At 39.0% G+C, this 21,392-nt stretch overlaps 1 protein-coding gene across 1 annotated transcript; it reads right to left on the bottom strand.

The window, feature by feature from the left end:
- Positions 1-120: 120 nt before the first annotated feature.
- Positions 121-14,383, bottom strand: LOC148370176 (insulin-like growth factor-binding protein 5). Its single transcript, XM_088332581.1, has 4 exons — positions 13,651-14,383; positions 5,213-5,385; positions 3,207-3,326; positions 121-3,122 (listed from the first exon to the last, which is right to left on the bottom strand). The coding sequence occupies exons 1-4, from the start codon at positions 13,985-13,987 to the stop codon at positions 2,985-2,987; spliced, it is 768 nt and encodes a 255-aa protein (XP_088188707.1). The 5' UTR covers positions 13,988-14,383; the 3' UTR covers positions 121-2,984.
- Positions 14,384-21,392: the final 7,009 nt, after the last annotated feature.

The following is a 21,392-nucleotide window of genomic DNA, read 5'->3' as shown; positions in this document are numbered from 1 at the left end:
AAGTCCAGAATGCTTTGCAGCATTACAACACCTTGTATAAGGGAAACTGTACATGAGCAGTAATGCACACTAGTAAACAGATTAATTGTATGCTATAATATATGGGACAGTTTACAAAAATTGGAATACTGTGATAAAAGTTTTTATTTTCTGTGATGCAATGAAAAAAACATGTCATACATTCTGGATTCAATATAAGCAGACTGAAATATTATTTATTGTTTCAATATTGCTGATAATTGCGAAAACCCAAATATCTTAACTCAAAATATTAGTAAGTGTTGAAAAAGCATACAGTACCAGTAGTAAACTGTAAGCCATAATCAGTGATATCAAATTATTATAGGCTTGCAGTATCTCTCAGTTGATTTCAGTTTATCCAGAACAGGGATCTCCGACGTGGTTGCCGCGGACACGAGCATGCCCCCGCAAGACAGAGAAGGTGCCCGCAGACCTGTTCCTAAAATAGCTGGGTCATTGTGATTTTCTTGTAAAATAATGTTTTAGTTTTTAACCGAGTCTATTTAACCCTACCTTTAGTAATTAACCCGGTAATGACATAGTAACAGCATAGCAATAACATGATAAGCTATTATTTTAGAAATAGATATTAAACTGGTAACCCCTTAGCACTGATTAGTACAAAAAGTAACTTTTAGCTTGAGAAGGGTTGGAGACCCACCTGATCCAGATCGTATGACATAAAAAAAGGATTACAGATTATAAATAACTGCATATAATATTAAAATTTTCTGTCCCGTATTCATGGTTCCTACTTTGTGGAAAATCACTTAATATGGGTGGTGATGGAACGTATTAATTGCAGAAATCACGGGAATACTGTAGTTATACAGTAGACGAATACAATTTTGTCATAATCTCTTTTCAAACTCAATCAGAATGATAATTTTATTTTTTTAAATTTAACCTCGTAACTTCACACAAAAATGAGATCTGGTCAAAAAGCTGGATGAAAAAGACAATGCTAAGTTTTTTTCCATTGGCATGTTCAGAGAGGTATTCACGTATATACCTGTGTATGCTTTTTGATTAGAGATTTAGTCCCCAGAGTTTCTTATCGGACTGGTGTACAAAATCTCATTAGCTTGTGAAAGTGGTTACATGATTTGCATCGGGGTCGTTCTCTGGAAGATCAATGCAAAAATCATTAACAGAATGAAATGCCAAATAGGTTGAAAGCTCCAAAGCTTCCAATCTGAGTCAGAGCAAATGAACACAACAATGTGATGCTGAAAGATTTATTTGCCAGGTTTGTCTTAAACGAATGTTATTTATTAAGGAATATTGCCTAGCAAAAGCTTCTCTATACCTTTTTGGGTGGATTCAGAAAAAGTGCGGCCTTGCCAAATGATTAGAATGTTACATTTACATTAATATTTAGTTAATCGCCTGAAGTTTCCGATTACTTGTGTTTAAACTCATTTTAAACATTAGCAATTATGCAAAATTATCAAATAAGAAATATGTTGGGATTAAAGATTGTTCTAAGAGCTGTTTTTTTTCTGCCCAGGAGCATAACAAAAATGACTCAGTTTTACATACGTCTTACATTTTCTTCAAATAAACCATTTTCAAATTATTTCTTCTTGGAGTTTTCATATGCTTTATAGCACCACATGTGGTTTGCACAGACCCATGGGGGTAAGTTTGCACTGAGTAGATGTGCCAAGAACGTACAAATAATATGCTTTACGATTTTGGCTTGCAAACTACTTTCAAGCACCAAGCGAGATAAATACAGTAAAACTAACAAACGTAAATAATTAGTTATCTTCTTGCCAGTGACGCCTTTAAGTGTGGCTGAACACTGAGTCAACGGAGTTAATGTTTCTTTAGTGCTTTAAAGTATTGAAAATAATCTTCAAGATGAACAGGTTTTGCCAAAACTGAAAGCATTAGAGCGAATTTAAATCAGGGATCAGTGAAAGTGAGTTATGACTCAAGGGTAAAGAAGCATCTTGAGTTGCCACTTTAAAGCTTTGGTTTTGAAGCTTTAATTTTGAAAGCACTGGACTTGATGGCTGGTTTAACTCTTGATTGAAATCACTTCAAAGTTTTACCTCAACAGCAGCTTTAAAGCTTAAGCTTTACATTTTTGAATTTGACAGCACTTGCATTAACAGCTGCATTAACTCTTGAGTGATGTCACTTGAAATTTTTAACTCCAAATAAAAGAAGCAACTTTAAAACCGTTTTGACTCTTGAGTAGAACTTAAAAGCTCAAATCAATCGCAGCTTTAAACCTTACGACCTATATTAATTGCTTTGAAAGAACTTAAGTTTATGGCTCTTAATTAAAGTCACTTGAAAGTTTTTAATCAAGTCTCAAGAACAAGCTTTAAAACTGTCTTGGTTCTTGTTTCGCCACTTTAAAGATTCAAATCGAAAGCAGGTTCATAGCTTATGTTTTATAGCTTTAAATTTGAAAGTACTTCACTAAACGGTTGCTTTAACCCTTGATTGAAGTCACTTCAAAATTGTATTTAGTAAGACCTGTTTTTACTCTTCAGTTGTCAATTCAAACTTCGCCCCTAAAATGAAGTTACATTAACATTTTAACTCAAGTGTAAAGAAGCAGCTTTAAAGCAATTTTAACTATTGAGTTGTCAATTTAAAGCTTAACCTAAGAGCAGCTTTAAAGTGTAATCTTTGTCATTTTATCTTTGACAGCACTGGAATCAGCGGATGTTTTAACTCTTGAGTTTTACTCAGGAGTTGAAGCAACTTTAGCTTTAACTCGTAAAACCAGCTTCAAAACGTCAACGATTGAGTTAAATCCTTAGCTTGAACAATTAATCAATCATGACCAACACAAACAGTGGGTTTCAACAATAGTTATATAGCACAGGAACAAGCGTTTCAACTTCCCTTTTGAAACAAACAAAAAAAACATCCATCCACGACAATCACGCGTTGACAAATCCGACTGCTAGTCGTCACTTGCGGCTAGCCGACTCTTCCTCTCACTCGTTTCTGTTGGTGCTGCTGTCCAAGTCTTTGCACTGCAAATCACCGCCAGCGTAGTTGATGCCAGGTATCTTGGCACCAAAGCGATCTACGCACCAGCAGATGCCCCTCCTGCGACCTCGGGACGGCTTGCACTGCGGGCGAAGACGTGACGGCGTCATTCTCTGCAGGACCGTGAGAATTAAGGTTCCAAAAACAGAGAAAAGACTGTTGTGTACCTGTTTACGCTTGAAAAAACCTTTTTTGTCACAGTTGGGGATGTACAAAGATAGAGCCAAGACCCGTGATGTGTCCTTCATGCTTTGAATCAGGTGATCCAGGCGCCTCCTGCAGGGCCCCTGAACAGGAGAGGAGAGGACTTGGTCGCTTGTTACACTTGAATTTGTGGCCAACTTCTCAAGATACTGTTCGCTTTGATTTAAAATTGTTGCAGAAGCCATTGTGTTTTAGTAGATATTTTTGGTTTTGCCTTTAGGGCCCGGTCACACAGCCGTTTGCGTCTGTATCGCGTCTGAATCACGACAAGAAATTTCTGCCCGTGAAGCAGACGCTGTTGCCCGCGTTGAGATCGCGATACAGACGAGATACAGCCGTGCTTTACACTTGGCAAGAAATTCCCACGCTGTTGGCTGCGCGAAAAAGTTTTGCGCTGCTCAAAACTTTAGACCACGGGTGACCACGCGGATATGACGCGGTACAGACGCGGAACGACGTGCTACGGCCGCGGCCAGGGCGCGGTTACACGTGTGTAGGACGCGGAATTTTAGCGGGTAATCGCGGGTAGGGCACGGGTGGGGCACGGTCATAGCACGTTTGTTCTGCGTCTGTATTGCGGCTGAATCACGTGAATTAGCGTGTGCATCGCGTGTGACGGTCAAATGCCCACACGTCAGTTGTGCTCGAGACGTTAAGGGGTGAACAAGGATCCCCGTCACCGTAGTGACCTCGTCTTAGTCCATTTTTATTTCTTGACATTTCTTTTCATTGCATAACAAGATAATTAAATAAAAATGAAAAACTATTACAATAATAACATATTGGCTTCTTCTTCGGTGCCATAGCTTGAAATCTTGATCTTCACGGGACTGTGTCTTGAGCGGTTATGATTTCTACAGCCCGGTTCGGCAGCTTTTATACCCGTGGTCCACACGCGGAAAGGACGTGGAACTGACGCGATGAGAAAGCGGAACAGCCGCCGGCGTCTGTTTCGCGGGCATACCACGGATGAACAGCGGGTTGGCCAATTTTGCGCATTTTCCACCGCGGGCAACAGCGTCTGCTTCACGGGCAGAAATTTCTGGCCGTGATTCAGCCGCGATGCAGACGCAAACGGCTGTGTGACCGGGCCCTTAGAGCAGTTGTTTGCCATTTTGATTTATCATCTCTTGAGTGGTCAATTTAAATCTTAAATTCAAGAGCAAATTTAAAATTTAAGTTTTAAAGATGTATCTTTGACAGCTCTGAGGTTTATAATTGTTTTAGGTTGACTGAAGTTAAGTTGTGAGTTTTAACTCTACTCAAGCAGTTTAAAGCAGTTTTTTTCCTTAAGTTGTTTATTTAAAGCTTTATAGGAGTAGTGTGTAATATTTAGTGCATCCTTGGGTGCAGAAAACTTATGTTCAGTAAAAAACAAAACACTGATCTGAAAACTCGTCAAAAAAATACATGAACTATCATACAAATGTTATTTTTTTAAATAAAAAATCCTAGGTCGAGATTTTTGAAATTTCTTTTAGATAGTAGAATCCATACCTAAAGTTCACCTAAATGCTTGTCTGGCATCCTGCAAAGGAACACCTGTGCCACAGAGCACAGCGTAGTATTATTAGACAACAGGGCCATCTAGTGGTCAAATATTGCACATTAGGGCTTTAACTTCTGAACAGGAGAGGACAGGACATTGTTGCTTGTTTGGGCTTAGGGGGGTTTAAGGGTTAAGGTTGGGGTTATGGTTAAAGATCAGGGGTCAGGTTTATTCTTTAGAGTGTAGAGATTCGGGTTTGCTTTTTTGTTACCCGTTGCAGCAATACAGCTAACATCTACGCCTGCCCCCCCAGGATAAGTTAGAACTAGGTTAGGGTTTGGTTTTTGATTACCTATAGCAGTAAGATGGTAGACAATTATGCCTCTTCCCTCTAGATGTGGTTCATTATATTTGAAATAATCCATATTTCATGACCTATGAAAAAAAAAATCTACATTTATATTTAAGATAATTACATACAAACTCTGGTTCCAATTTCTCCAGGCCGTGCTGAGGGAAGTCCAAGTTGCTGTTGGGTCCCACTCGGGCCAGCTGCTTTTTCCGATCTTTGGCCTGCTTCATCGCCTGGGCCTTCCGACTGCTAATGTGGTCCCGTCTATAAATGGGCACCTTGGTTTGGGGCATCATGGACTCTATAAAAAGGAAAAACACATCAGAAACTTGATGACGTCAGAAATGAGGTTGCCAGTTACTGCTTCAAGAAAAGGAATACAATTGTGAAATAATTTCGATTTGAAGATGCATGGAAGCCAGTTTGCATGGAGAAAACTCATGTGGAGTAGTCCCTTGCTGTATCGCAGTATACTTATCTTCGTTTTGCAACTTTTCATTGTTGTGGTCTGCATTCTGATTGGCTAAAGAGTCGCACTGTCAATGGCGTTGCGGTTTGAGTTGTTCCCATACAGAACGTAAAATAGCTTAACGAAATCGCATTATGTATGCACAAACCGTTTTTAACTTTAAGGTTTTTCAAAAGCAATCATGCAAACAAAATGCACTGGACCAACAAAAGCGGCTGGGTCAAAAAACAGAGAGGAAGATGCTTTTTATCGCCAGCAAAGTGCGGTTTCTCGACATGCTAAACTCTTCCTGGGAGAACATGCGGCTCATTGACGCTTGCTAGTTTTTCATTCAAATATGTTTGACAATGGAAAAATATATGATTTCTGTAATCGGGCAAACAGGACACATTCTTAGTTTTTTTCCAATGAATATAGTATTTTTTTCCCTTTCTTAAGGCTTATACAAGGCTTTTAATTTTTGCGACTCCAAAAATATTTTGGGTTGTTTTATTTTTGGTCTAATACTGTATGGCTCCTTAGGTAGCTGACCGGAAAGTACATACACATTTCCGTAATGTCCACATGATGGTGAAAAAATATAATGTGAAGTAAGGTGGATCGAGTTCTTAATCAATACAGTTGTCCAATGAAGAGCCAAGATTATTTTATGAAACTCTTATTTGACAATACAGAGGTTAAAAAAATGTTTTTAAAGTACAATACTTGTGTTTGTTAAACACTTTGGCCTGTAAAACCGGTTCGTTCTTTGGTTTAAATGTATAGCACAGTATTTAATAAAAAAAAATAAAGACTTCTACTCAGAGGGTTTTGAACATTGCAGCACCTTTTTGGAACACAGCCCCCACAAAAAACGCAATATTACATTACAGGAACCTGCATCCATATTCGCAAAATCCCCACCAACTGTTCATCAACGGAGCCCACGGACCTTAACACGTCTTGTTCCATTAATCCACTGCTGGCCCATTTCCATTGCTGTGTCACGCATACTACTACGCCTCGGCTCGCTAAGCTACTAAGCTAACAGGGTGGTGAAACAAGGTCACCGTCATCACCCCCCACTCTCCACCAAAGCTCGCACCCTCCCGATGACGATGCTGTCGATTGCACTGATGTCATCTGTCTACATAATGACTTCTTGGAAACGCTTTCCTACTGAGATAGTTATTTTCCATCTAGAGGAAAAAAGAAAGAAAAAGGCAGGATCTGCATTATATGTCCGTCAAGTCTTTGCTTGCCAATCCTCACACAATCTGGCTTCTGCTGATAAATCATGTTGTTGCGAACTTTAACATGTTCTTGTTGAAATCGTCATGGTTAGTTGCAACATGTGGAACGTGCTCTTTGCATGCGTGTAAGAGACTATTTTTTTTATTGGTGGTTTATTTGGATGCACTTCGTAACATCACAAGGGAATCAAATCCTTAATTGAAATAAACATAGGAGATGTCCAGTTATAGTCATCATAGTATTGAACATATTAAGTAAAAAATTTTTTTGGGAAAAAAACAAAAAACAAATCACATTCAGGGAATTATTCATGGTATTCAGATTCAATATTGTCTTTATTGTCATTAATACCAAAATGCCATTGACATGTTCTTTGCAACCCCGGTGAACAATGTTGGTAAAAGAAGTTTAAAATGATCCATTCATTTTCTGCACCGCCTATCTCCAGTAGGGTTGCGGGGGTGCTGAAGCCCATCCCAGCCATCTTCAGGCATTAGGCAGGGGATACCCTGAAATGGTTGCCAGCCAGCCGCAGGGCACACAGAGACAGACAACTGACTACTTCTTTCACTTCGGGAAAATTTGGACCGGCCAATAAACCTGACATGCATGTTTTATTAGAATGTGGGAGGAAACTGGAGTGCGCAGAGGAAACCCACGCAAGCACAGATAGAACATGAAAACGCCACACAGGAAGGTTTGATCTCATGAACTCAGAACTGTGCATCACACGCGCTAACCACTGCGCTATCATGCTTCCCAGTTTAAAACTAGCATACCATAAAATTGAATATGGATAAAATAGGCTAGGCATATCCAAAAAAAAAAAAACAGAAGACTGAGTACATGTATTCTGATGTATATGTACATAAAATTGCGGGTGAGTAATATCTGATATGTTTTTGACAAAAAAAATGTAAATAGTGAAATAGGAGGAAAATCCAGACCAAATGTTTTACAAAAACTGCAAAAAAAAATTTTTTGCAGCTTGCAAGTATCAAACTTTAAATATAGATAAACATTTTACTTTAAGTTATAATATCAATATGTACAACTAGATGGTAGAACGGCCTGAATTTAGATTCAATTTATTTTGGAAAAATCCACCTTTAAGAGACAGGATGTATTATTTGACCACGGGATGTCGCTGTTTTGTATAGTGCAGCCAAAAATGATTACGATCAACAAAGACTTAAAGTGACAAAACTGCACAATTTGTCTTGTATTTTTTTCATGAGGGTTAGGACTCAGGGTTACTATGCAGGGTTAGGGTTTAAGGTTAGGTGTTAGGGGTAATATGGTTCGTGTTAGTGTTTCGGGCTAGTGGATTAGAGGTTTGGGGTTAAAATTAATGGTTAGGGATTAGGGCTAGAAGTTTAGGGGTTTATGGTTTTGGATTAGGGTTCAGGGATCTTTCTCTGCCAAGTTTTATAAAGATTTTTTAAAGTCACTCATAGCTGCAAAAGGGCATACAGTGATGTCAGCCCCTTCCAGGCGAAGCTCATTTTACATCCACTAATTACTAATTTCTCGACCTATATGTATTTTAAAAGTACACACATTCATACGATAGTTGATTGATTTTTGCTTGATATGTCAAACAATATACTTTTTTTGAATGAATAAAGTTTTACCGGGCAGCACGGCGACGCAGTGGTTAGCGCATGTGCGGAACAGTTCTAAGGTCTTGGGAACCTCCTGTGTTGGTTCAAATTCAGCTACCGGACCTACTGAGTTTGTATGTTCTCCCCATGCTTGCGTGGGTTTCCTCCGGGCACTCCGGTTTCCTCCAACATTCCAAAGACATGCATTTCAGGTGGATTGTCCGGTCCAAATTGTCCCTAGGTGTGAATGAGCGAGCGAGTTGTCTGTCCCTGTGTGCCTTGCGATTGGGTGGCAACCAGTTCAGGGTGTCCCCTGCCCACTGCCCGATGATTGCTGGGATAGGCTCCAGCGACCCTACTGAGGATAAACGGTGCAGCTGATGAGATGAGATGAGATAAGATGAGATGAGATGAGATGAAAGTTTTTACCACTGGAAGGCGCTAAATAATGCATACTGTCCCTTTTACGGAGCACTCGCAATATATCTATTGTACTCTTCGAGATGGTGCTACAAACTGAGAGATTCAAACATCAGAAGTGCATCATATAGCTTAATTTGTCCTGTAAGTGACTGTGTATAATAATTCACCACGAGAGGTTGCTGCAGCTTGGAATAACGCTGAAGCGTGTGCATTTGAAGAAGACAATCTATGGACACCTGAAGGTGCAAGTGCAAGTATGAATTTCAGGCAAAGACATGTGTAAATCCTTGCGAGTGGAAACAAAGACCGAATGAGCTGGATATACACTGAGGGGCTACAAAGTCGTTACTACCGATCGGTCTAGATGATTATCAGTTTGCGTATCGTGCGAACAGAAATGTTGAAGATGCGCTGAACATTTGTTTACATAAGGTTTTGGAACACTTGGAGAAAAAGAACTCGTATGTCAGGATTTTATTTATAGACTACTCATCTGCGTTTAATACCACCATAGCTTCTAAATTATATGTGAAATTACGTGATGACCTCAGTTTTCCCGTTTCGATTTGTAATTGGATTTTGGATTTTGGATTTTTTGCTCGAACGTCATCAAGTTGTGAAAATTGGTAATCATAACTCGAATTATCTCGTTCTAAACACCGGTACTACACAAGGATGTGTTTTATCACCTTGTCTTTATTCCATATTTACGTATGATTGCAAATCCATTGATGATAACAATCTAGTTGTTAAATTTGCTGACGACACTACTGTTTCAGGTTACATTATGAACAATGATGAGAGAGCATACAGACGGCAGGGGGATAACATCGTGGAATGGTGCAATGGAAATGATTTGATATTGAATTTGGACAAAACCAAAGAAATGGTTATTGACTTTCGGACAAAAAACAAAAACCAGGATGAATTTTTACTTATCAATGGCAAAAGAGTCGAGCAGGTGGAAAATTTCAAACTTCTTGGGACTTTTATTTCAGAAGATCTAAGCTGGGCACTGAACTCTGAGAAAATTCTAAAGAAGGCACGCCAAAGAACTTTCTTCCTAAGGAAGTTGAACTCCTACGATGTTCATCAGGAAATCCTAGTCAATTTTTATCGTGCGATTATTGAAAGTGTTTTAGCAAATTCTATTATTGTTTGGTTTGGTCGAATCACAAAGAAAGATCTGTCGAAGTTCAATCCTGTAATCAGCACAGTGGAAAAGATTGTGGGCACCGGTCTGCCATCCCTGGAATATATATAATATATATATATATTATATATAATATAATATATAATGATAGAGTTTTGAAACGTACCTCAAATATTCTTAAGGATAAGAGTCATCCTGGTAATGATCATTTTCATCTATTTCAGAGCGGTAGACGCTTAAAGTCATTCAAGGGTACTAAAAGGTTTACAAACAGTTTTTACCCAAGTGCTGTCCGAATCTTTAATAATTGTAAATTGTAATTTCTGTTTTTCATTTTATATTCTGAATGTTGAATGTTGTTAAATTTTTAAATTCTCACTGAGCCGAGACAACGAGACGATTTCCGATGATTTTTATGTGAAGATTATTGGTTGAATAAACTAACAAACAAAGAACAAGTAGATGAATTTGGTCGGAGTGGGTGTAGTAAGTGGTTACCTTTAGCAGCTAGCTGGAGAAGCTACTAAAAAGGTCAGTAAAAGATTGCAAGAGCAAACCAGAATTTGTGAAACCCCTAGGACCTTTAACCAGGGAATTCAGGGTTTGCTTGCATGACGAACTGTAGAAGGATAGGGAAAACTGTACTATCCGGGCTTCCGTACTACTAAGATGGCGGCCAAACATGTACGTTTCCTGAAGGACATCTCAAGTTGTGTAATTCCAAATTTCTAAAGTTCGGTAATTTAAAAAATGATAATGTTTATGAGATCGTACATGATTTTTTTTTTCTTTTTAGATTAATGAAGTTTGTACACCAATAAGGGTTGCTATGTAACACACACTGGGGTTGAACTGCAACATAAGCAAGGATCCTTTTTCCTGCAGGCAAAACGTAGTCTTTCAATAAATTTAAACTTGAGTAAGCTGATACTTCAGAGGAAACTGCAAAAACAAGTTGTGTTATTATGTTTTGCTGTTTCCTTGAACATTAAGCATTAAAAATTGAACAAAAAATAAACCATATTAAGATCGAATTATATTAGTTTGGGATGTTGTTGGAATACCCTGATGAGGATAAGCGGTACGGCTGATGAGATGAGATGAGATGAAGTTTAGAAAAGCCTTAGTTTTGTATCATTATTGGCAGGCCCGATTTCTCTACAACCTCTTAAATTGAGTTTTTGTCATGACCCGCCCTAGTAAAAAAGCAAATATCAGCTACTCTGACGGCACACTTGTGAATCCAACAAGTCGTTGTCCTGTAGCTCATTTGTGCCCGGAATATTATGTTATAGGACACTGTTTATCTCAGCTTCAGCGCTTGTTGTACTCATCTCACAACTCCAATGTAAATGAACCCATAGAAGAAGTAATAGTCCTTCTTTCTTCTATATTTGTAGGTGCCTTATTCACTTGACCCACCCCAATTTGAAATATGACATCCTATTTGAACAAGGATTGTGCACAACATGTGACCGACTATTCAACAAGGAAGTTGTTAGCAGGTCCGTGCAGACAAAGCAGTGAACGGCAAAACAAAAGGTGACTTGAACACCTAAAGCTCAGATTGAGCACCTTTTTCAATTTAAACATTTGCAACTGAATCTCGTTGAATAAAATCTTTCCTCGAATTTCTTGACCTCAGGCTAGGGGCTTAGTCACTTTACAGACAACGAAACCGAGTTTGATACAGGAGAGAAGGAGAAGCGTGAGATATCGAAATAATGAAAAGGTGTGTCACACTAAGAAGAAGAAAGGTAGTAAACTGAAGAAGGACAATGTGACTCTATGTGACACGCACAATCCCCTACTGGCATACAAACACGTTCTAAGGGAACAAATGCTCAGAGAGATCAGACAGACACTTTTGCACATCTCATTTAAGAAATTTAATCAAACAGTAGATGGACGGATGGATGGACGGACGGACACATGGACCGAATAATAAATATTCACCAATCTTCCAACTATGACTTAAGATGTGTGTCTATTGGAAATTTTTGACACCACTTTTTAGAAAAAAACGATACTCTTATCTTAAGTAGTCACCGATGCCAAAGCAGAATTCTCATTCCATTAGTACATCAAATTATCTTTTGCAAAAAAAAGTAAAGGTTTAGAATCAAAATACCTTTCAATCCATTCAAAAATATTTCGCAAATATTGCATTCATTAAATGGCAATGTATATGTTGTCATATTGGTATCATCCATCATCATTGATACCAGTACTCGCCCATTCCTAGAGTCCATTTCACTGAATCTGTAGTTTCCTGTGTTGGGTCTGTAGCAAACTTTTCTCACAAATGCAAAATTCTCGAAAACCTTTTACTCAACCCTGGGAAATACCTTTGTGTTTCTTCTTCTTAGTGTATACTTGTTTTTACCACGTTTGCTTTTGATGTATACAAATAAATGTAGACATTTTGCAAATAGAAATAAAAAATAAAAATGACATTTAGTAACTCTTCTTTTGTGTTCGGGACACCACCGACCTATTTTATTTTTTAAATTTATACAAAAGCCACGTGCATCTGTTTTTACATTAAGGCTTCTTGACTTTGTTGGGATGTAATGAATATTTTAACAAAATAAAATTTAAAAAATGTCAATACAATTATTAAATGTTCTACTCGTATTGATACATACACTAAAATCAGAAGTAGACTGTTAGACAACATGGTGACAACGAGCCCCTCTGCCACTCTTGTGAGCTTAAGGGATTCTCATTTTGCAGTTTTTCTAGTATATGTGCACAAAAGGTAAAAAAAAAAGACTCGTTACAGGCCAATTCGTTATATACCTGGTGATTTGCTAAGTATTTCTTGGGCAACAATGTCACTTCAGACCTTTTAATTGAAAGTAAGTGAGGGGAGTATGGCAAAGAATCCGGGCAGTGACGACCAAATCAATTATATCTGGAATTTACAGATTTACACAGGTGCTGCAAGTGGTATCACTGAAGGGACAAACTAGGGATAATGTGTTATATTATTAATGCATATCAACATATAGTTAATATTATCAAAATGGGGGTGGGTGTGGGGGTTTTGGGGAGAAAAAATATCTAGCAGATGTGTTGTAACACCCCTCAATGATAGGTTACCGAAAACCCGTTTATCTATTTAAATACATATCTTGAGGTTCAATTTGCCATTTGAAAAAAAGAATCTAAATTAAGGGGTTTGCTGGCATAAAAAGGGCACAGAAACCCACACCAAATATAGAATAACCTATATTCTCACGAATAAAGAAGCCTATCAAGGTAACCAAGAGATGAAAAATATCGGGTCATGCATACTTTTTTTTGCATCTGATGTAAGTTACGGTTTGCCACCGACCCACTAACATGCAACCCCATGGGGTGTGTTGCCTAATAGCTAATACAAGAAGCGGTTTAATGGCCTTGCAAGTTAATAAGAAAACAGTTAAATCATTCTTTTAAAGGGGAGAGAGAGACTAGGGAAAGGTGCAGTATAGAACCACCAAGTGTCTGTCGTGCACCAATTGATTTTCGATCCCTGTTTCCTATCAGAATTACGAGGATTCCCAATTTCTTTAGGTGATAAGAATAGATGATGGTTGATTAGAACACGTTGCATTAGATGTGGTGGGGGTTGTATTTAGCGATGGATTAAAACATCTACAGAATATCAGCGTAAACTCCGAAAATCGCACCACCCACCTTTGGAAGGATGCATCAGCTTGTACAACTTCTCATTCCTGCACACCCCCCGGCCGTGCAGGAGGGCGTGCAGGGGCTTTTCTTCGCCGTTTTTGGGGAGGCATCGTAGCCCGCGGGTGCACGGACCCGTATATACGCCGCACGACTGCCCGTCCTCGAGCGCGCACGTCAGGCAGCAGCCGCAGCCGGGCTCCTTCACTGGGTTCTGGCAGCCCACCGGCACCGGCGGGCACATGGAGCGGGCCTTCTGGTCGCACGGCCCGCACGGCACGTACGAAGCGTCGCAGAAGCTGACGCACAGCAAAGGGAGCACCAAGAGGGGGAGGCTTAACAGCATGGTCCGAAAAGAGGCGAATATCAACTGGAGTTGTGCAGCCAACGCTGGAGCATCAAGCGGGCGTTTGCTGCATCTACAGGTGCGCGAAGGCCGGTCGGTGAGCAAGCAAATCGCTGGAAAAAGAAATAAATTAACCGTTGTGGTGCTCTCTCCTCCTTGCAAAAAACGTCTGCTCTCCTCCCAGCGTCGCTTCTTTCTGCCTTCGTGTGAGCAAATGTGTAATCTGGTGTGGAGATGGCCTTAGAAGAAGAAGGGGGGAAAAAGCCGGAGGCGAAGCCTATAAGGACGGGGATGTCAAACACGGCACGGAGGGGGAGGCACACTTGTCAAGCGTGCAGCCGTGATGCTGATCGTGCAGGGCGGGTACTGGCATGCCTTCAGATATGAGACGGGGATGTACTCATTGGGACCACAGCAACCTACCCCCACCCCGCCCCTTATTTATCACCCCTCCCTCCTTCGTCGGATTCTGACACAAGACACAAGGAAATCCAGCATATGCAGAGCTGAAAAGTGCTGTAAATGACGGTTTTTGTACTTTATTGCAAATACACTCAGGCGGAATTATATTTATTGCATTGACACCAGGAGCGTTGCAGGGTTTGGCTGTGCCCACGCTCTGTCCTCCCAAAGAAAACTGCAAGTAGTGGTGAGAGCAGCTGAAAAATAAGAAAAAAAGACAAACATATTACATTTAAAAAAAATAAATGAAAGGTGAAAAGGTGAAAAAGAAGGAAAAATAATAAAACAAGAAAAAATAAGTAAAACACTGTGGAAAAACAGAAGAATAACAAAGGAGGAAAAAGATGAAAAAATAAATGAGGAAAAAGCAAAAAAAGAAACTGTGAAAAAGAGAATCAAAAGACAAAAAAAAAATCAATATTGTTAAAGGTTTTTTTAAGTCACCACTGGCGGATACCAAATAATACACATGATCCCTTAAAAAGGGGGGCGTCAAGCAAAAAGAATGTCCTCACTTCACAGAAAATAATTTTTTTTTATCATTTTTAAAACTCATGGTAGTTCTCAAAATTATGTGTACCAGAACACACACAATGGTATGAAGCTCTTAATTAAATTCTGTTTTTAAGTGGGGACAAATGTTTTGCGCAGATCTCTTCATTGTCGCGTTCTTGCTCATCATCAGACCCCGGAACCGAAACTGACCTTTCAAAGCTTTGATTCTTCACTCTGCAAAGGTCAGGTTTCACGTGGCGGCCAGACTCTCTTTGCATGTTCCTTTTAGATTTGCCAACAAGCATACAAAAGAGGTCCTCTTTGGTGACAAGTGAGGAAAAGAGCAGAAGGAAATTGCTTCATGCAAAAAAAAAAGATTTTGTACGTAACTCGTATTATGTCTAAAGGCATCTGAAGCTTTTGTCATTATGTGTTTTCCAGCTAGTTTATCACATTTATATAGTTTACTGTAACCTGTAGCCCGGGTTGGGTAGGGTTACCTTAACTTGATTACTTTCAATTACTTTTGGATTACTCCAATACCAAATATGCTAATAAAAGACAAAAGAAACTAAATATGAATAAAATTATGACTCACAACACGTGGTTAGCTTTCTCTCCTGGCTATGAATAAAATTATGACTCACAACACGTGGTTAGCTTTCTCTCCTGGCTTTGATCTTTTTGATCTCCGGCAAAACTAACATAAAATGCGACAGAAAACAAAATGAAAATAAATCCAAACAGCTTGCCAACATCATTTTTGCCGTTCCATGTATTCCGTTACTCCCCAAGCCTGCGCAAAATTTAGTAATTTTATTCATATGTAGTTTCTTTTGTCTTTTATTAGCATATTTGGTATTGGAGTAATCCAAAAGTAATTGAAAGTAATCAAGTTAAAGTAACCCTACCCAACCCTGCCTGTAGCCAGTGTTGGGACAAACGCGTTCCTGGAACATAATTACTCATCATGGTAAAGAGTAATGTTATGAGTATCAATAAAATCATGTAATTCTATTTCTGTTACTTTATGGTATGTTACTGCTTCATTTATCAAATGCAGATCACAGATTACAGTGTCCTCATTGCTGAATACTCTTACATCACTCACATTGTAACATACAAACATCGATTCTCCAGCATCATCCCCTGAAGGGTGGGCAGGTTTATAATTACTGACAAAGTACAACTAAATACAGTTATCAGGGTGCCGTCTTGGGCACATAGAACAAGAATGGTGAATTTCTCTTCGTGGAAATATTCTCCCCAACAAATATTCTCACATCCAAGCCAAGATTGACAACTTTAAAAAAGGATAATGCAGGCGGTGCATTTCTTATACAACAAAATGCTGTTTTTTATTATGATTACATCTGATCCCCAAAACGTTTACTTTAGCTGTTAGATTTGATATATATTTCACGTCAGTATTGTTTTGACCAATTAGATCTCGAGCAAACCAAATCAGTCGATTGCACCCAAACACAGCTAAACGCAGCCTAGAGAAAGGAGCAGCCATCTCAATCAATTATCAATGAATCAATGAATCAGTGAATCAGTGAATCGATTAATCAATTAATAAATGAATCAAGAAATCAATGAATAAATGAATCAATTAATCAATCAGTCAGTCAGTCAGTCCATCCGTCCGTCCTTCCGTCCATCCGTCCGTCCGCCCACCCGTCCATCAGTCAGTCAGTTGACCGACCAACTGAGCGACCGATCGATCGATCAACCAATCAATCAACCCCACACTAATGACAAGCGGCAACCTTAAACAAGAAAACATTTCCTCTTCTCAAATGTATCAAATGAAAGGATTATGCAATTTAAAGCTAAGGTAGTAGAATATATTTACCTTTTTTTAAAATGTTTTTCCCAAAAAACTAAACGACCCGCAAAACCACTTCAAGTGATGTATATACTCGCATATAAGCCTGCATCGTGCGTAAGTGACCCCTAAAACTGCTTTAATATAGCCAAATACTAAAATAACATACTCAAAATATTTAAAAAATGGTGTGAACATCAATAATTACTGAATTGTGTAGATGATAAAAAAAGTCATTACACTGGTGAAAAAAGCTACAAATATTACATGTTTAAATCATTTACTGCACCTTAAATCATTTACTGTGCCTTAAAGCAGTGCTTCAATGGCAGACACTCAATCATTTCTCTCTTGGACTTGATCCTCAATTTTCCACTTTTTACTTCCCATTATCCCTAACTTTCTTGGGAGCCATTAATTTGGGCAGAAAAGGGGAAAAGAACAACAAAAATCACAATAAAATGAAATGTGGTCCTTCTCAAACACAATTTGGACGGTGCCAATTGACTGAACAGGAAGAGGAAGTGCAGCAGGACATTGAATGAATAAATGAAGCTTTTATTTTGAACATAACATAACAAAGCAAAAACAAAACAACAAATAAAAAAATAAAGAATAAAAAAACAATGTTATCTGACATGTTTGAAAGGGAGTAGGAAGAAGCATTTGCTTAATAAATCCTACCCTCAGACTCCATTAACAATTGCATCCCATATCTAGATCCCCTGTGTATTTACGTGTAAAGCTAACTTATGAGTATACATATTTAAATTGGCTCTCTGGATACACATTATCATCATCACCATCACTACTTCAAATACTTATTTTACCATTATCACTATCACTATTGATATTTCCCTACATTTTCAGCATATTTTATAATTAGAGTATCTATAATGATAACATAGTTTCTTGGGTACTCATGGGGAAACTGACTGCTATGTGGTGTGTGTTGTGCGACATACAAGTAACTTTGAACCTGCTACCCCAGGCAGCAGGATCATCGTTCTTGAGTGACCTGATCTGTGCATTAAAAAGACAAGGTACGGGAGCTTGAGCCAGATGCCTTCAGCAACAAGCTCCCACTTGTCTGCCCTAACCATGAGATGTGACGAATATGTCTCATTTGTGTTTTTATTATGACGTATATCTATGTGATTGTATCCCCATTTATTAAGTTTTTGTTTGTTTCTCACCATCCTCACCAACATATTAATTCACCTCGTAGTTTTTTGTTTATAAATATAGGTCCAGATTGTGATGGATTTTCATTATCGCCATCTACTGTGTAATTGACCTTCCATTTCCACTTCCCAGCATTATTTTACCAGGGCAAAAGCGCGCAGCCCACTAAAAACCGGTCTGGGAGCGCCCTTTGGGTCCCGACTCACCAGTTGAGAAAAAACGTTCGAATTCACATTTTCCTTTTTTTCCTACATGGTCAATTTGTCCTAATCCTTCAACTTACTTTTATTGATTCTCAGAAGAAATAGTTTATAACGAACCAATAAAAACAAGCCAACACTGACTTTTATTTAATTCACACAGTCTGCCAAGTTTTACAATATAAAATCTATGAAATGTAATCCAATAAGGAATGACAATATGAGTAGAAATGCTTTTACAGCACACATAGAAGACGCATACTTTACAGTTGAAATCATGACAGAAGTGCATTTTCTTGCACTTTGTATCGAAATGAGTGCCAGTTTTGCATATTACTAAATGATTGTGTGCTGCAAAGACAATCTTTGTGATGAAAGCTGGAAGCAATTTACTCAGACCGCTTTCATCCAGGTTTCTTGCCTTTTGTGTCATTTGAATCTCGGCTCTTGTATCCTGACCTACTTTACGGTGTGGCAGCCGGAATGGTTGTGGAAATGATCAGAAAAGAGAAATCTGGACCTTAATGTCAGCTGACACATTGGACATATACTTCCTATATTCTTTATACGGTACGGCTGTTTTTAATTACTGTTCTTTAACAAATGTATTCATCCCGTCACATTCCTAATGGGCGTTGAATCTGAGTGCAGATGACGCTTCATGCACGTCAGCATGCAATTCAAGAGGAACCGAACGAATGTTGCACCTGCTCAGCATGACTAATTGCGCCTTAGGCAGGGATACGTCTCGATAAAAATAAAAAAAACTTTAGGAGCAGACAAGAACTGTGTTTCCAGGATTGAGATGACTGCAATCAAGTGCAGAATTACACCGGCAGATGCATACTGTAAAGTACTGAGAGGGTAATTTGAAGGAATCCACTATAGTGCCAGGACAATGTTTTCCCCGGAACTACATCTGACGCTACGTATGCTGACAGATTGTCACAAATCATTTTTGTGCCTCTGCATGGACAAAGATTGCTTGCCAGATGGTGACTGGAGGTTACTGTTGTACAAGAAAACATCAAAATTATTTCAAATAACTTTTTGTCTGCACATTTTAGGGTGAACCAGTTATATGTGCATATCTACCATGAACTACGGACCACAGAAAGTAACTGATTGAAAACCCCATGCTCAAATTAAAGAGCTAAACTCAATTTTGTCTTTGGATAAGCAGCACCGGTTTTAAAGCTGCCGACTTTAACAGCCATTAAAATTGACTGTTTCACATCCATTTCTCTCATTTCAAGATGATGTTTTCAGCTCCGTTGAGTTTCGGTGCTGCTCCGAGTTGTTTGCGTCTGATATTTTTCGATCATGTGACCATTCAAGATGGATGGATGAAGATAAGGACATTTTTACTTCTGCGAAGAATCACACTGTGGAGAATAATGCCAGAGTGTAACATAGACGTGGAAGTTATCTTTGGTGGTTTCTGCTGTATAAAACCAAATTGCTTTGCATTGACGCCGACTGTACAGAAGAAGAAGTGTCGGGTTTTTCATAGGTAGTTGCCACTGCTGTTAAATTTGGATGTATAAACTGAGAACTTGATCTTAAGGTAAAAAGTTGAAATACTGTGAGGGTGTTGTAAATATTTAATAAAGTACTGTTTAACCTCCCGGTTTTCTCTTGTTATGTATTGTATAAACAATTACTGTCGAAGGGTATTTACTGTATACATATATATATATTTATATATATATATATATATATATATATATATATATATATATATATATATATATATATATATATATATATATATATATAATATATACAGGGAGTGCAGAATTATTAGACAAATGAGTATTTTGACCACATCATCCTCTTTATGCATGTTGTCTTACTCCAAGCTGTATAGGCTCGAAAGCCTACTACCAATTAAGCATATCAGGTGATGTGCATCTCTGTAATGAGAAGGGGTGTGGTCTAATGACATCAACACCCTATATCAGGTGTGCATAATTATTAGGCAACTTCCTTTCCTTTGGCAAAATGGGTCAGAAGAGGGACTTGACAGGCTCTGAAAAGTCAAAAATAGTGAAATATCTTGCAGAGGGATGCAGCACTCTTAAAATTGCCAAGCTTCTGAAGCGTGATCATCGAACAATCAAGCGTTACATTCAAAATAGTCAACAGGGTCGCAAGAAGCGTGTAGAAAAACCAAGGCGCAAAATAACTGCCCGTGAACTGAGAAAAGTCAAGCGTACAACTGCCAAGATGCCACTTGCCACCAGTTTTGCCATATTTCAGAGCTGCAACATCACTGGAGTGCCCAAAAGCACAAGGTGTGCAATACTCAGAGACATGGCCAAGGTAAGAAAGGCTGAAAAACGACCACCACTGAACAAGACACACAAGCTGAAACGTCAAGACTGGGCCAAGAAAAATCTCAAGACGGATTTTTCTAAGGTTTTATGGACTGATGAAATGAGAGTGAGTCTTGATGGGCCAGATGGATGGGCCCGTGGCTGGATCGGTAAAGGGCAGAGAGCTCCAGTCCGCCTCAGACGCCAGCAAGGTGGAGGTGGGGTACTGGTATGGGCTGGTATCATCAAAGATGAGCTTGTGGGGCCTTTTCGGGTTGAGGATGGACTCAAGCTCAACTCCCAGTCCTACTGCCAGTTTCTGGAAGACACCTTCTTCAAGCAGTGGTACAGGAAGAAGTCCGCATCCTTCAAGAAAAACATGATTTTCATGCAGGACAACGCTCCATCACACGCATCCAAGTACTCCACAGCGTGGCTGGCAAGAAAGGGTCTAAAAGAAGAAAAACTAATGACATGGCCTCCTTGTTCACCTGATCTGAACCCCATAGAGAACCTGTGGTCCCTCATCAAATGTGAGATTTACAAGGAGGGAAAACAGTACACCTCTCTGAACAGTGTCTGGGAGGCTGTGGTTGCTGCTGCACGCAATGTTGATCGTGAACAGATCAAAGCACTGACAGAATCCATGGATGGCAGGCTTTTGAGTGTCCTTGCAAAGAAAGGTGGCTATATAGGTCACTGATTTGTTTTTGTTTTGTTTTTGAATGTCAGAAATGTATATTTGTGAATGTTGAGCTGTTATATTGGTTTCCCTGATGAAAATAAATAATTGAAATGGGTATACATTTGTTTTTTGTTAAGTTGCCTAATAATTATGCACAGTAATAGTCACCTGCACACACAGATGTCCTCCTAAAATAGCTAAAACTAAAAAAGCCCCACTCCAACTTCCA

This window comes from Urocampus carinirostris, chromosome 3 (assembly GCF_059441175.1).
Source record: "Urocampus carinirostris isolate Australia breed hairy pipefish chromosome 3, RoL_Ucar_1.0, whole genome shotgun sequence".
Taxonomy (NCBI): Eukaryota; Metazoa; Chordata; class Actinopteri; order Syngnathiformes; family Syngnathidae; genus Urocampus; species Urocampus carinirostris.
Note: the sequence above shows the minus strand (reverse complement) of the source record. Positions and strands in the feature narration are given on the sequence as shown.